The 15609-nt window shown below is 54.4% G+C and overlaps 1 protein-coding gene across 1 annotated transcript; it reads left to right on the top strand.

Moving 5' to 3' along the window:
• Nucleotides 1–8059: 8059 nt before the first annotated feature.
• On the top strand, nt 8060–14999 carry LOC138680750 (protein S100-A4-like). The gene is made up of 3 exons (XM_069768022.1): nt 8060–8198; nt 14405–14542; nt 14765–14999. The coding sequence occupies exons 2-3, from the start codon at nt 14411–14413 to the stop codon at nt 14903–14905; spliced, it is 273 nt and encodes a 90-aa protein (XP_069624123.1). The 5' UTR covers nt 8060–8198; nt 14405–14410; the 3' UTR covers nt 14906–14999.
• The last annotated feature ends 610 nt before the right edge of the window (nt 15000–15609 follow it).

Below are 15609 nucleotides of genomic sequence, written 5' to 3'. Positions count from 1 at the left end.
CTTTTGGAGAAGGAAGGAGCAGAGTTTGGAGTCCCTGGGTCCCACGAAAAAAAAAATCATCGAGGTAGTGAATTGATGGCTGTTTCGTATGGTACTACCCAGTCTAGGAAGGTACTGAAAAGCTCAAAATAGTAACAGGAAATGGAGCAGCCTATCGGTAGGCACATGTCGAAATAAAACAGCTGGTTCACCTTACAACCCAGCAAATGGAAGCATTCAGGGTGCACGGGCAAGAGGCGGAAAGCTCACTCTATGTCCGATTTTGCCAGCAGGGCACCTGGCCCAGCTGCGCGCATGAGTTCGACTGCCCTATCAAACAAAGCGTAGGTTACGGACAATTCTTCCGTGGGTATTGCGTCATTAACCGAAGTGCCATTTGGGTAGGAAAGGTGATGTATCAGCCAATATTTTCCAGGTTCTTTTTTGGGAACAATGCCTTATGGGGAGATTCTGAAATTCCTGAATGGCAATGATTCAAATGGATGTTTTTGGCCCATGATGCAGCCGAGAACAGTGAAGGCCTGAAGCCAGTCCTTTATAGTTTGCGCGATTTTTGGTTTATTCCTATCGTGTAGCCGCTCGGCTGTCCTCCTTTCCTTGTCTATGGACTGTTGGTCTGCTGATAATAGTGACCATATGTCCATATATTCGTTATCCCATATCTTTTGCTTGGATTCTAAGTCAACATGTGCGCCTAATGGGCTAACTCCACAGAAAAATACGTCCTTATGAAGGCTAGCTGATTGAGGTGTGCTAGTGTCGGTTGACCCGCCTGGGCGAGTTAATTGCTGAACTAGCACCTTGATGGCGGATGCTAATTCACTTTCTCCTGGGTTTTGTATAGAATAGTGCTCTCCAAATTCAGAGGCTGAGTGTCTCCGGATGGAGGGACTCTGGCTCCATCAGTGGTGTTGTCTTGGCGCTGGCAGACAGCCTGGGGAGATGAAGGTGAGTCTGTTGCCCAGTGACCCCAGGTGAGGGGGGAGCTTCAGCTTCTGTTGCCTCAAAGGTTCGGTGCTGGCCGGTGGACTGGGGAGATATGGGTTTTGGGTCTCCCTGTGTGGCAGCCAAGGACTGGGCACGTGATGGATGTGATCTGTCGTGTGCCCAAAGCCGAGAGGCTACCGCTTCTAGTGGAACTCCGGCTGACTGACGCCTGGTCGATGATGGGGGTGTTCCCTCCAGGTGACCACTCTGGGTAAGCGGTGAGACCGCCATCTTCCCTTGTGTGCGTGACACCGCCACGTGTGATTTCCCAAGGTGTCTGACCCATCCGTTGTGGATGGCGAATGCCATCTGGAGGAACGGGATCTATGGTGGCTCCTGTATGAGCTGTGTCTGCGTCGGTGGTGGGAATACAGACCATTAGAGGGACTGCGAGGGAGTCTTCAGATGAGAGTGAGGATGATCTGCGGCATGTACGCCTGCGACCACCATGGCTAGGTGTTGTGCTGGGGCGTTCATTTGTAAAGTAGGGGGGTCATTATTCCGGCTATGGGGCGTGACTGGTGGTGTAGGGCGTAAAGCAAAGGAAGGCGTAGTGACGGTTAGACTAGCTTGGGGGGGCAGGGGGTGATAGAAACTCGCTAATGGTTTGTGTTTGGGACCATGGGGGTGTTGGTGGTGCATAATTTATTATAGATGTGTTTATGTTTGGTGCGACTGTGTGCGTGCTTGGTGCATACTCTCCTGGCTGCGGAGCGGGCTGATTTGTCCAATTGGACCGGTCATTGCGCTCTGCGGCCGCATAGTGGGCTCTGGCATCTGACCCCACGTTCCCCGTGCAGGCAGCGCCGATGTGCCTGCTGGGAGGCTGGTTGTAGGTACGCAGTGGTTTGGCGACGCTGGTGCGGTGCTGCGTACAGATGCTCGAGCCTGGGCTGTCAGGGACTGCAGCCTGGGCGCCGAGAGGCAGGCAGAGGGAGTGGGCGGGGCTATCATAGCCCTGGCTGCGGCACAGGAAGTTCTCGCTGGCAAACCGGAAGTGGGCATGGCTTGGCTGGGATGAGCGACGCCGAGCATGGGAGTCGGCTGTGCCGCAGCCTGGGGAGCTTGCGAGTGTGGCCCACGCACCGCCCACCAGGGTGAACGGGGCAGAGGCACGGACACGTCGGCTCAGAAGTGCCGAACCGCCGCCTACGTGAAGACGCTCCGGAGTGCGGTAGGACAGCGCGGACCGTCTGCCTGCACCGCCGAAACTGCTGGAGCAAATGCAGGAGGTGAGCATGGAGGGAACAGCATGGGGGAGGAGGCCAGGGGGGACCGAGCATCGTGGCCATAATGGGGGTGAGAGGCCAGGGTAGGACTGGGCCCCGGTGGATGCCGATGAGGTCCGGGGCCTAGGATGGAATGGGGGCAGAGGCCTGTGGCCCGGGATGGGACAGGGGCTCAGGGGGAGCAGGAGAGGCCTGCGGCCGAGATGGGATTGAAGCTTGGAGGCTGCAAGGGAGGCCTGCGGCCCGGGAAGGGATGAAGCCACCGTGGAAGTAAAGGCCTGCGGCAAGGTTAGGGGGTCCTGAGAGGGCACAGGAAGGTGAGTCACCACTTCTCACCTTCCAGTGCTGCTATCTGCCGCAGGGCCTCAATCATAGCTTCGCACATGGCTGCAGGGGAGATCCTGGGGATCCTCGGGACAACAGCTTCCAAGGCTCAGCCGGGGAGAAAGAGGAAGGCACTGACCCCGGGCACCTGAATTTAACCCGAGGGTGTGGCCGGACGCCCCTACCTCTTTCTTCCAGTTGGTCGCCCCAATTATGGCATCACCTGGTGAGTAGAGGGAGGGGGGAAATTGAGCACTGCACGGTTTCCTTTCTAGCTCTTTCCTAGTGGCTTTGCAGTCAGAGGCACATTCCCTATAAGGTACTGTGCATGCCATTACTAACCAGACCCCCAATAGTAGCTGGATTCTCATTACTAGGCGGACCCCCAATAGCAGCCGGATGCTCATTACTACCTGGACTCCCAATAGTAGCTGGATGCTCATTACTATCTGGACCCCAATAGTAGCTGAATGCTCATTACTAAATGGACCCCCAATTGTAGCTGGATGCTCATTAGTAGGTGGACCCCCAAGGGCAGCTGGATGCTCATTACTAAGAGGACCCCCAACAGCAGCTAGCTGCACATTAATAGGTGGACCCCCAATAGAAGCTAGATGTTCACTACTAAGTGGACCCACAATAGTAGCTGGATGCTCATTACAAACTAGACCCCCAATAGTAGCTGGATGTTCATTACTAATCGGACCCCCAATAGCAGCTGGATGCTCAAAACTAACCAGACCCCCAATAGTAGCTTGATGTTCTATACTAACAGTACCCCAATAGTAGCTGGGTTTTGATTACTAACTAGACCCCAATAGTAGATGGATGCTCATTACTAACTGGACCCCCAATAGGAGCTGGATGCTCATTACTCTCCGGACCCCCAACAGCAGCTAGATGCACATTACTAACCGGACCCCCAATAGCAGCTGCATGCTCATTACTAACTGGACTCCCAATAGTAGCTGGATGCTCATTACTAGCCGGAACCCCAATAGCAGCTGGATGATCACTACTAACCAGACCCCCAATAGCAGCTGGATTATCATTACTACCTGGACCCCCAATAGTAGCTAAAAGCTTATTACTAGGCGGACGCCCTATAGCAGCTGGATGCCCAGAGAGTAACCAGCTCCCTATTCTATGTAGACCCTCTGTCGCAGCTGGACCTGAGCTGACAGCTCCTGTAGTGGCAGAGGCTGGAGCCGCAGGGCGAGGAGTGGGCCGTCTGTGATATGTTTGTGGCTGCGGGTGAATTTTTGGCTTGTGACTCACAGGGCGTTGCCTCCATCTGTAAACTATAGTGACCCAAATCCTGCACAACAGCAGAGTTTCAGGCTGCAGATCAGAAGGGACACACTATGGGATGGCACAGACCCTGGGCACCAATGTGTATGTATAGGTCTGGGCTGTAAGGAAGGCCTAGAAGGTCAGAATCCAACAAGGGCCAGTGACATTTAAAGGGAAATTACCATCTAAATCTTTATGGTTTATACATCATTAAACGTGGAAGGGGCATCTCCTGAAACTCCCCCCGATCACAATAATAATAATAATAATAATACTCTGCAACCTAAATGGCCCCAAAGAAGAAAGGTGATCGCACATGCTCCATATAGTGATGAGCAAGTATACTCGTTACTAGAGATTTCCCGAGCATGCTCGGGTGATCTCCGAGTATTTGGATGTGCTCGGAGATTTAGTTTCTGTCTCCGTGGCTGCATGATTTGTGGCTGCTAGACAGCCTGAATACACGTGGGGATTTCCTAACAAACAGAAAACCCCCACATGTACTCAGGCTGGCTAGCAGCCATAAATCATGCAGCCATGGAGACAGAAATTAAATCTCCGAGCAGACACAAATACTAGGAGACCACCCCAACATGCTTGGGAAATCTCGAGTAGTGAGTATACTCGCTCATCACTAGCTCCATACTACATCACCATGTATTGTCCTTATAGAAACAGCTGGGGACAACACATGGCAAGCCATACAGTGCCCTCATAACAATGCCATCCTCACAGTGCACTTGTAACAGCGCCATCCACATATTGCCCTCTTATCAGTGCCATCCACACAGATCAATCATAACAGTGTTATACGAACAGTTCCCTCATAGCAGTACCATCCACATAGTGCCCTCAAAGCAGTGCCATCCACACAGTGCCCTCATAACAGTGGCATCCACATAGTGCCCTTATATCAGTGCCTTTCTGACAGTGCCCTTATAACAGTGCCATCCTCACAGTGCCCTCATAATAGTGCCATCCTCACAGTGCCTTCATAACGGTGTCATTCACTCACTGCCCTCATAACAGCGTTATCCACACAGTGCCCTCATAACAGTGCCATCTACATAGTGCCCAAATACATGTTAACTGCACAGTGCCCTCATTACAGTGCCATCGACATAGTGCCCTCATAACAGTGCCATTCACACAGTGCCCTCATATCAGTGCCAACAACATAGTGCCCTCATAACAGGGTCATCCACACAGTACCCTCATGACAATACCATCCATACAGTGTCCTCATAGTGTTATCCACAGAGTGCCCTCATATCAGTGCGATCATAACAACACCATCTACATAGTGCACTCATATGTGTTAACTGCACTGCCCTTATAACAGTGTCGTCCACACAGTACCCTGATAACAGTGCCCTCATAAAAGTGATATCCACAGTGTCCTCATAACAGTGCCGTCCATACAGTGCCCTCATATCAGTGCCATCCACACAGTGCCCTCATTCTGTATCAGTGCCATCCACAAAGTGCCCTGATTTTAGTGACATCCACACAGTTCCCTCATAACAGTGCCATCCGCAAAGTGCCCTCATAACAGTGCCATTGACACAATGCCCTCATATCAGTGCCAATCAAATAGTGCCCTCATAAGTGTCATCCACACAGTACCATCATAAAAGTGCCATCCACACCATGCCCTCATAACAGTGTTACCCACATAGTTCCCTCATATCAGTGCCATTATAACAGTGCCATCTACATAGTGCCCTCATATGTGTTAACCAATGTCCTCATAACAGTGCCAACCACACAGTGCCATCCACACATTGCCCTCATAACAGTGCCATCCTCATAGTGCCCTCATAACAGTGCCATCCGCAAAGTGTCCTCATAACAGTGCCATAGACGCAATGCCCTCATATGAATGCCATCCACACAGTGCCCTCATAATAGTGCCATAATAGCACAGATTATTACTAATAGTACTGGGGATAGTAGAGGCTATTATGAGAAGTACGGTGATATTAGGGGCTATTACTAGTAGTGCAGTGATAGTAGAGGCCATTACCAGTAGTATGGTGATAGTAGAGGCTATTACTACAGTACGGAGAATAGTAGAGGCTATTACTAGTAGTAAAGCGATAGCAGAGGCTATTACTAGTAGTACAGCGATAGCAGAGGCTATTACTAGTAGTACAGTGATAGTAGAGGCTATTACTAGTAGTACGGTGATAGTAGAGGTTATTACTAGAAGTACGGTGATATTAGAGGCTATTACTACAGTACGGAGGATAGTAGAGGCTATTACTAGTAGTGTGGGGGGATAGTGGATGCTATTACTAGTAGTATGCGGGGATAGTGGAGGCTACTACTAGTAGTACGGTGATAGTAGAGGCTATTACTAGTAGTACGATGATAGTAGAGGCTATTACTAGTAGTATGGGGGGATAGTAGAGGCTATTACTAGTAGTACGGTGATAATAGAGGCTATCACTAGTAGTATTGGGGGAAAGAGTAGAGGCTACTACTAGTAGTACGTTGATAGTAGAGGCTATTACTAGTAGTACGGGGGGATAGTAGAGGCTACTAGTAGTAGTACGGTGATAGTAGAGGCTATTACTAGTAGTACAGCGATAGTAGAGGCTATTACTAGTAGTTCAGTGAAAGTAGAGGCTATTACTAGTAGTACGATGATAGTAGAGGTTATTACTAGTAGTACGGTGATAGTAGAGGCTATTACTAGTAGTACAGTGAAAGTAGAGGCTATTACTAGTAGTACAGCGATAGTAGAGGCTATTACTAGTAGTACAGTGAAAGTAGAGGCTATTACTAGTAGTACGGTGATAGTAGAGGCTATTACTAGTAGTACAGTGAAAGTAGAGGCTATTACTAGTAGTACGGTGATAGTAGAGGCTATTACTAGTAGTACAGTGAAAGTAGAGGCTATTACTAGTAGTACGGTGATAGTAGAGGCTATTACTAGTAGTACAGTGAAAGTAGAGGCTATTACTAGTAGTACAGCGATAGTAGAGGCTATTACTAGTAGTACAGTGAAAGTAGAGGCTATTACTAGTAGTACAGCGATAGTAGAGGCTATTACTAGTAGTACAGTGAAAGTAGAGGCTATTACTAGTAGTACGGTGATAGTAGAGGCTATTACTAGTAGTACAGTGAAAGTAGAGGCTATTACTAGTAGTACAGCGATAGTAGAGGCTATTACTAGTAGTACAGTGAAAGTAGAGGCTATTACTAGTAGTACAGCGATAGTAGAGGCTATTACTAGTAGTACAGTGAAAGTAGAGGCTATTACTAGTAGTACGATGATAGTAGAGGCTATTACTAGTAGTATGGGGGGATAGTAGATGCTATTACTAGTAGTACGGTGATAGTAGAGGCTATTACTAGTAGTACGATGATAGTAGAGGCTATTACTAGTAGTATGGGGGGATAGTAGAGGCTATTACTAGTAGTACGGTGATAGTAGAGGCTATTACTAGTAGTACGATGATAGTAGAGGCTATTACTAGTAGTATGGGGGGATAGTAGATGCTATTACTGGTAGTACGGTGATAGTAGAGGCTATTACTAGTAGTATGGGGGGATAGTAGAGGCTACTACTAGTAGTATGGCTGGGGGAATAGTAGAGGCTATTACTACAGTACGGAGGATAGTAGAGGCTATTACATAATGTGAGATAACAGTATTCTTGGGCGGCTGACTGCTCAGGGACGGTAGGAGTGGTAGTACTAGCAGCAGTAGAATTTCAGCATTCTTTCTGCAGCATGAGGTGGATCAGCCCTAAGGAGAGGATTTTCAGCTGAATGTGAGACATCTCCGCCCAGAGACAGTGTCAGGCGTTACCCCCGGGCAGACACACCTGGGTGCAGTGAGGGGCCGGCGGGTCACAGGTGGTCTTCCATGATTCCAGGTGTTACGTTCCCTCTCTATTTCTGATGTATTGTGGCATAGTCTCCATTTCATGGATCTCAGCTTGCTGTCAGGGAATAGAAGCCTTATTAATTACATCTCTTAATCACTGTAGGTATAACCTGGGCTGATTCATTGTAACAAACACTCAGCGTCCGTTTCCAGCTTCTGAAGTAAAGAAAAATGTGCTCATTCACTGACAGCAAGCAGCGCCACAATGAGGGGCTGAGGTTACACCGAGCTGCCGCGAATTCCCAGCCGCCAGTACAGGGTGTGTCGCCCACAGGCAGGAGGGGTGAATAGGGAGGTTCAGAGCAGAATCTGCGGGACTATAGTGATGTGACATCCTCTGGAGGAGGACCCCATGTAATGTGGGGGATGTCAGGGAGGAGCACAGACGCCTGTATATATACTGGAAAATGACTCTCTGACTCACCAGCCACGTCTCCCTCTCTGACAACAGCGGTGCCTCATCCTCTGGTAGGTGCCTCACTGTCTGCACCGTCATAGACAACACCTTGCATACTGTGTAGTCTAGACAGGAGGGTCCGATGTACCGTCCGTGCTCCCTGCTCTGCTCTTGTATGTTGTCCGTGCTCCCTGCTCCGCTCTTGTATGTTGTCCGTGCTCCCTGCTCCGCTCTTGTATGCCGTCCGTGCTCCCTGCTCCGCTCTTGTATGCCGTCCGTGCTCCCTGCTCCGCTCTTGTATACCGTCCGTGCTCCCTGCTCTGCTCTTGTATGTTGTCCGTGCTCCCTGCTCCGCTCTTGTATGTTGTCCGTGCTCCCTGCTCCGCTCTTGTATGCCGTCCGTGCTCCCTGCTCCGCTCTTGTATGTTGTCCGTGCTCCCTGCTCCGCTCTTGTATGTTGTCCGTGCTCCCTGCTCCGCTCTTGTATGTTGTCCGTGCTCCCTGCTCCGCTCTTGTATGCCGTCCGTGCTCCCTGCTCCGCTCTTGTATGCCGTCCGTGCTCCCTGCTCCGCTCTTGTATGTTGTCCGTGCTCCCTGCTCCGCTCTTGTATGCCGTCCGTGCTCCCTGCTCCGCTCTTGTATGTTGTCCGTGCTCCCTGCTCCGCTCTTGTATGTTGTCCGTGCTCCCTGCTCCGCTCTTGTATGCCGTCCGTGCTCCCTGCTCCGCTCTTGTATGCCGTCCGTGCTCCCTGCTCCGCTCTTGTATGCCGTCCGTGCTCCCTGCTCCGCTCTTGTATGCCGTCCGTGCTCCCTGCTCCGCTCTTGTATGCCGTCCGTGCTCCCTGCTCCGCTCTTGTATGCCGTCCGTGCTCCCTGCTCCGCTCTTGTATGCCGTCCGTGCTCCCTGCTCCGCTCTTGTATGTTGTCCGTGCTCCCTGCTCCGCTCTTGTATGCCGTCCGTGCTCCCTGCTCCGCTCTTGTATGTTGTCCGTGCTCCCTGCTCCGCTCTTGTATGTCGTCCGTGCTCCCTGCTCCGCTCTTGTATGCCGTCCGTGCTCCCTGCTCCGCTCTTGTATGTTGTCCGTGCTCCCTGCTCCGCTCTTGTATGCCGTCCGTGCTCCCTGCTCCGCTCTTGTATGCCGTCCGTGCTCCCTGCTCCGCTCTTGTATGCCGTCCGTGCTCCCTGCTCCGCTCTTGTATGCCGTCCGTGCTCCCTGCTCCGCTCTTGTATGCCGTCCGTGCTCCCTGCTCCGCTCTTGTATGCCGTCCGTGCTCCCTGCTCCGCTCTTGTATGCCGTCCGTGCTCCCTGCTCCGCTCTTGTATGTTGTCCGTGCTCCCTGCTCCGCTCTTGTATGCCGTCCGTGCTCCCTGCTCCGCTCTTGTATGTCGTCCGTGCTCCCTGCTCCGCTCTTGTATGCCGTCCGTGCTCCCTGCTCCGCTCTTGTATGCCGTCCGTGCTCCCTGCTCCGCTCTTGTATGTTGTCCGTGCTCCCTGCTCCGCTCTTGTATGTCGTCCGTGCTCCCTGCTCCGCTCTTGTATGCCGTCCGTGCTCCCTGCTCCGCTCTTGTATGCCGTCCGTGCTCCCTGCTCCGCTCTTGTATGTTGTCCGTGCTCCCTGCTCCGCTCTTGTATGCCGTCCGTGCTCCCTGCTCCGCTCTTGTATGCCGTCCGTGCTCCCTGCTCCGCTCTTGTATGCCGTCCGTGCTCCCTGCTCCGCTCTTGTATGCCGTCCGTGCTCCCTGCTCCGCTCTTGTATGCCGTCCGTGCTCCCTGCTCCGCTCTTGTATGCCGTCCGTGCTCCCTGCTCCGCTCTTGTATGCCGTCCGTGCTCCCTGCTCCGCTCTTGTATGCCGTCCGTGCTCCCTGCTCCGCTCTTGTATGCCGTCCGTGCTCCCTGCTCCGCTCTTGTATGCCGTCCGTGCTCCCTGCTCCGCTCTTGTATGTTGTCCGTGCTCCCTGCTCCGCTCTTGTATGCCGTCCGTGCTCCCTGCTCCGCTCTTGTATGTTGTCCGTGCTCCCTGCTCCGCTCTTGTATGTCGTCCGTGCTCCCTGCTCCGCTCTTGTATGCCGTCCGTGCTCCCTGCTCCGCTCTTGTATGTTGTCCGTGCTCCCTGCTCCGCTCTTGTATGCCGTCCGTGCTCCCTGCTCCGCTCTTGTATGCCGTCCGTGCTCCCTGCTCCGCTCTTGTATGCCGTCCGTGCTCCCTGCTCCGCTCTTGTATGCCGTCCGTGCTCCCTGCTCCGCTCTTGTATGCCGTCCGTGCTCCCTGCTCCGCTCTTGTATGCCGTCCGTGCTCCCTGCTCCGCTCTTGTATGCCGTCCGTGCTCCCTGCTCCGCTCTTGTATGTTGTCCGTGCTCCCTGCTCCGCTCTTGTATGCCGTCCGTGCTCCCTGCTCCGCTCTTGTATGTCGTCCGTGCTCCCTGCTCCGCTCTTGTATGCCGTCCGTGCTCCCTGCTCCGCTCTTGTATGCCGTCCGTGCTCCCTGCTCCGCTCTTGTATGTTGTCCGTGCTCCCTGCTCCGCTCTTGTATGTCGTCCGTGCTCCCTGCTCCGCTCTTGTATGCCGTCCGTGCTCCCTGCTCCGCTCTTGTATGCCGTCCGTGCTCCCTGCTCCGCTCTTGTATGTTGTCCGTGCTCCCTGCTCCGCTCTTGTATGCCGTCCGTGCTCCCTGCTCCGCTCTTGTATGCCGTCCGTGCTCCCTGCTCCGCTCTTGTATGCCGTCCGTGCTCCCTGCTCCGCTCTTGTATGCCGTCCGTGCTCCCTGCTCCGCTCTTGTATGCCGTCCGTGCTCCCTGCTCCGCTCTTGTATGCCGTCCGTGCTCCCTGCTCCGCTCTTGTATGCCGTCCGTGCTCCCTGCTCCGCTCTTGTATGCCGTCCGTGCTCCCTGCTCCGCTCTTGTATGTTGTCCGTGCTCCCTGCTCCGCTCTTGTATGCCGTCCGTGCTCCCTGCTCCGCTCTTGTATGTCGTCCGTGCTCCCTGCTCCGCTCTTGTATGCCGTCCGTGCTCCCTGCTCCGCTCTTGTATGCCGTCCGTGCTCCCTGCTCCGCTCTTGTATGCCGTCCGTGCTCCCTGCTCCGCTCTTGTATGCCGTCCGTGCTCCCTGCTCCGCTCTTGTATGCCGTCCGTGCTCCCTGCTCCGCTCTTGTATGCCGTCCGTGCTCCCTGCTCCGCTCTTGTATGCCGTCCGTGCTCCCTGCTCCGCTCTTGTATGCCGTCCGTGCTCCCTGCTCCGCTCTTGTATGCCGTCCGTGCTCCCTGCTCCGCTCTTGTATGACGTCCGTGCTCCCTGCTCCGCTCTTGTATGCCGTCCGTGCTCCCTGCTCCGCTCTTGTATGCCGTCCGTGCTCCCTGCTCCGCTCTTGTATGCCGTCCGTGCTCCCTGCTCCGCTCTTGTATGCCGTCCGTGCTCCCTGCTCCGCTCTTGTATGCCGTCCGTGCTCCCTGCTCCGCTCTTGTATGCTGTCCGTGCTCCCTGCTCCGCTCTTGTATGCCGTCCGTGCTCCCTGCTCCGCTCTTGTATGTTGTCCGTGCTCCCTGCTCCGCTCTTGTATGCCGTCCGTGCTCCCTGCTCCGCTCTTGTATGTCGTCCGTGCTCCCTGCTCCGCTCTTGTATGCCGTCCGTGCTCCCTGCTCCGCTCTTGTATGCCGTCCGTGCTCCCTGCTCCGCTCTTGTATGCCGTCCGTGCTCCCTGCTCCGCTCTTGTATGCCGTCCGTGCTCCCTGCTCCGCTCTTGTATGCCGTCCGTGCTCCCTGCTCCGCTCTTGTATGCCGTCCGTGCTCCCTGCTCCGCTCTTGTATGCCGTCCGTGCTCCCTGCTCCGCTCTTGTATGCCGTCCGTGCTCCCTGCTCCGCTCTTGTATGCCGTCCGTGCTCCCTGCTCCGCTCTTGTATGCCGTCCGTGCTCCCTGCTCCGCTCTTGTATGTTGTCCGTGCTCCCTGCTCCGCTCTTGTATGCCGTCCGTGCTCCCTGCTCCGCTCTTGTATGCCGTCCGTGCTCCCTGCTCTGCTCTTGTATGTTGTCCGTGCTCCCTGCTCCGCTCTTGTATGCCGTCCGTGCTCCCTGCTCCGCTCTTGTATGTTGTCCGTGCTCCCTGCTCCGCTCTTGTATGTCGTCCGTGCTCCCTGCTCCGCTCTTGTATGCCGTCCGTGCTCCCTGCTCCGCTCTTGTATGTTGTCCGTGCTCCCTGCTCCGCTCTTGTATGCCGTCCGTGCTCCCTGCTCCGCTCTTGTATGCCGTCCGTGCTCCCTGCTCCGCTCTTGTATGCCGTCCGTGCTCCCTGCTCCGCTCTTGTATGCCGTCCGTGCTCCCTGCTCCGCTCTTGTATGCCGTCCGTGCTCCCTGCTCCGCTCTTGTATGCCGTCCGTGCTCCCTGCTCCGCTCTTGTATGCCGTCCGTGCTCCCTGCTCCGCTCTTGTATGTTGTCCGTGCTCCCTGCTCCGCTCTTGTATGCCGTCCGTGCTCCCTGCTCCGCTCTTGTATGCCGTCCGTGCTCCCTGCTCCGCTCTTGTATGTTGTCCGTGCTCCCTGCTCCGCTCTTGTATGCCGTCCGTGCTCCCTGCTCCGCTCTTGTATGCCGTCCGTGCTCCCTGCTCCGCTCTTGTATGTTGTCCGTGCTCCCTGCTCCGCTCTTGTATGCCGTCCGTGCTCCCTGCTCCGCTCTTGTATGCCGTCCGTGCTCCCTGCTCCGCTCTTGTATGCCGTCCGTGCTCCCTGCTCCGCTCTTGTATGCCGTCCGTGCTCCCTGCTCCGCTCTTGTATGCCGTCCGTGCTCCCTGCTCCGCTCTTGTATGCCGTCCGTGCTCCCTGCTCCGCTCTTGTATGCCGTCCGTGCTCCCTGCTCCGCTTTTGTATGCCGTCCGTGCTCCCTGCTCCGCTCTTGTATGCCGTCCGTGCTCCCTGCTCCGCTCTTGTATGCCGTCCGTGCTCCCTGCTCCGCTCTTGTATGCCGTCCGTGCTCCCTGCTCCGCTCTTGTACGCCGTCCGTGCTCCCTGCTCCGCTCTTGTACGCCGTCCGTGCTCCCTGCTCCGCTCTTGTACGCCGTCCGTGCTCCCTGCTCCGCTCTTGTATGCCGTCCGTGCTCCCTGCTCCGCTCTTGTATGCTGTCCGTGCTCCCTGCTCCGCTCTTGTATGTTGTCCGTGCTCCCTGCTCCGCTCTTGTATGCCGTCCGTGCTCCCTGCTCCGCTCTTGTATGCCGTCCGTGCTCCCTGCTCCGCTCTTGTATGCCGTCCGTGCTCCCTGCTCCGCTCTTGTATGCCGTCCGTGCTCCCTGCTCCGCTCTTGTATGCCGTCCGTGCTCCCTGCTCCGCTCTTGTATGCCGTCCGTGCTCCCTGCTCCGCTCTTGTATGCCGTCCGTGCTCCCTGCTCCGCTCTTGTATGCCGTCCGTGCTCCCTGCTCCGCTCTTGTATGCCGTCCGTGCTCCCTGCTCCGCTCTTGTATGCCGTCCGTGCTCCCTGCTCCGCTCTTGTATGCCGTCCGTGCTCCCTGCTCCGCTCTTGTATGCCGTCCGTGCTCCCTGCTCCGCTCTTGTATGTTGTCCGTGCTCCCTGCTCCGCTCTTGTATGCCGTCCGTGCTCCCTGCTCCGCTCTTGTATGCCGTCCGTGCTCCCTGCTCTGCTCTTGTATGCCGTCCGTGCTCCCTGCTCCGCTCTTGTATGCCGTCCGTGCTCCCTGCTCCGCTCTTGTATGTCGTCCGTGCTCCCTGCTCCGCTCTTGTATGTCGTCCGTGCTCCCTGCTCCGCTCTTGTATGTCGTCCGTGCTCCCTGCTCCGCTCTTGTATGTCGTCCGTGCTCCCTGCTCCGCTCTTGTATGTCGTCCGTGCTCCCTGCTCCGCTCTTGTATGTCGTCCGTGCTCCCTGCTCCGCTCTTGTATGTCGTCCGTGCTCCCTGCTCCGCTCTTGTATGTCGTCTGTCCTCTCCTTTCATGCCTCCCGCTTAGTCTGCATGACATGTGATGTCTCCTGCACTCTCATTTTTGTGTCTTTTCCTCAGACATTGTGATTTGGTGGCTGTCGCTTTGTGTATAGTAAAGGATTAGTGAGCAGCACATGATCAGTTATTGCAGCGGCCGGATGGGATCACAGACATTTTGCCTTTGGTAGATACGGTAATTGCAGGGATGATTTGCTTATGCCTTGGGCTCGGGGTGATATCTCCGGCAATTTTGCATATTACAGCGATTCCTTCATCTGCTGCGCTCGTCCTCCATTAGCATACTGCAGTACGGCCTCCTGTAGTCGCTAACCGCCCATCTGTGCTCTCTCCTCAGATCACAATGACCCTTCAGGACCAGATGATTGGCATCATCCTCACCTTTGATAAGTATGCCAAAGGCGATGGAGATTGCAGCTCCCTGAGCCAGGCAGAGCTCGTCGAATTGGCAAAGAAAGAGTTTCCTGCACTAAGTGTAAATATGGCTGTTAAATATTCAGTGAAGGGGAACCCCCGCATCCCAGAATCTGGATATTGCCACCCCTCTCCCCCCACCTCCACGTTTCAGAGCCATGGGATTCCCTCTCCCCCACTTCCCAGAGTCAGGGGATTGCCCGCCTCACCTCCCAGGAGTTATTGATAAGTGCATATATTATATGTGGTGACACTCAGTAACACTCCAGCTTCTTTTCCACAGCAAAACCAGAGCAAGGATGAGCTGCTGAAGGGAATCTTTGGGAAGCTGGACATGGACGGAGATAAGAAAGTTGACTTTAAGGAGTTCATGCTCTTCATCAGCTGCCTGGCCATGGCCATAAAGGAGAGCATCTGTCAGTGAGGATGAACGCTGCGGTATATGCCAATGCTACACGGATAATGTGGGGAGGGGGTTATACCTTGTTGAGATCTGATAATAAAATGTATAGATTTATTGTCCGGCTTCTGTGTCCTTCTTGTGAGGGTGCTGGGAATTCAGAGGAATGGAGGGGGTATTCAAGGTTATTGTGGGGGACAATCATCTACAAATCTTACTGAATAAAAATCATCCCATAGTAACCAGTGGTAACACTGATCACACACACCGCACCATGGGATCACAAAGTGACCAGCGGTAACACTGACTATACACTCTGTACCGTGAAATTACAAAATGACCACCGGTAACACTGACCGTACACACCGCACCATGAGATCACAAAGTGACCAGCGGTAACACTGACCGTACACACCGCACCATGGGATCACAAAGTGACCAGCGGTAACACTAACCATACACACCGCACCATGGGATTACAAAGTGACCAGCGGTAACACTGACCGTACACACCACACCATGGGATCACAAAGTGACCAGCGGTAACACTGACTGTACACACCGCACCATGAGATCACAAAGTGACCAGCGGTAATACTAACCATACACACCGCACCATGAGATCACAAAGTGACCAGCGGTAACACTGACCGTACACACCGCACCATGGGATCACAAACTGACCAGCGGTAACACTGACCGTGCACACCGCACCATGGGATTACAAA

Source organism: Ranitomeya imitator, chromosome 1 (assembly GCF_032444005.1).
Source record: "Ranitomeya imitator isolate aRanImi1 chromosome 1, aRanImi1.pri, whole genome shotgun sequence".
Classification (NCBI taxonomy): Eukaryota; Metazoa; Chordata; class Amphibia; order Anura; family Dendrobatidae; genus Ranitomeya; species Ranitomeya imitator.
This window is presented reverse-complemented; position numbering and strand designations above follow the sequence as displayed.

Bases quoted from the DNA above. Each gene is read 5' to 3' on its own strand.
- LOC138680750 (XM_069768022.1), top strand. From the start codon at position 14,411: ATGACCCTTCAGGACCAGATGATTGGCATCATCCTCACCTTTGATAAG. The intron at 14,543-14,764 runs GTAAATATGGCT...TCTTTTCCACAG, and splicing joins AAGAGTTTCCTGCACTAAGT to CAAAACCAGAGCAAGGATGA.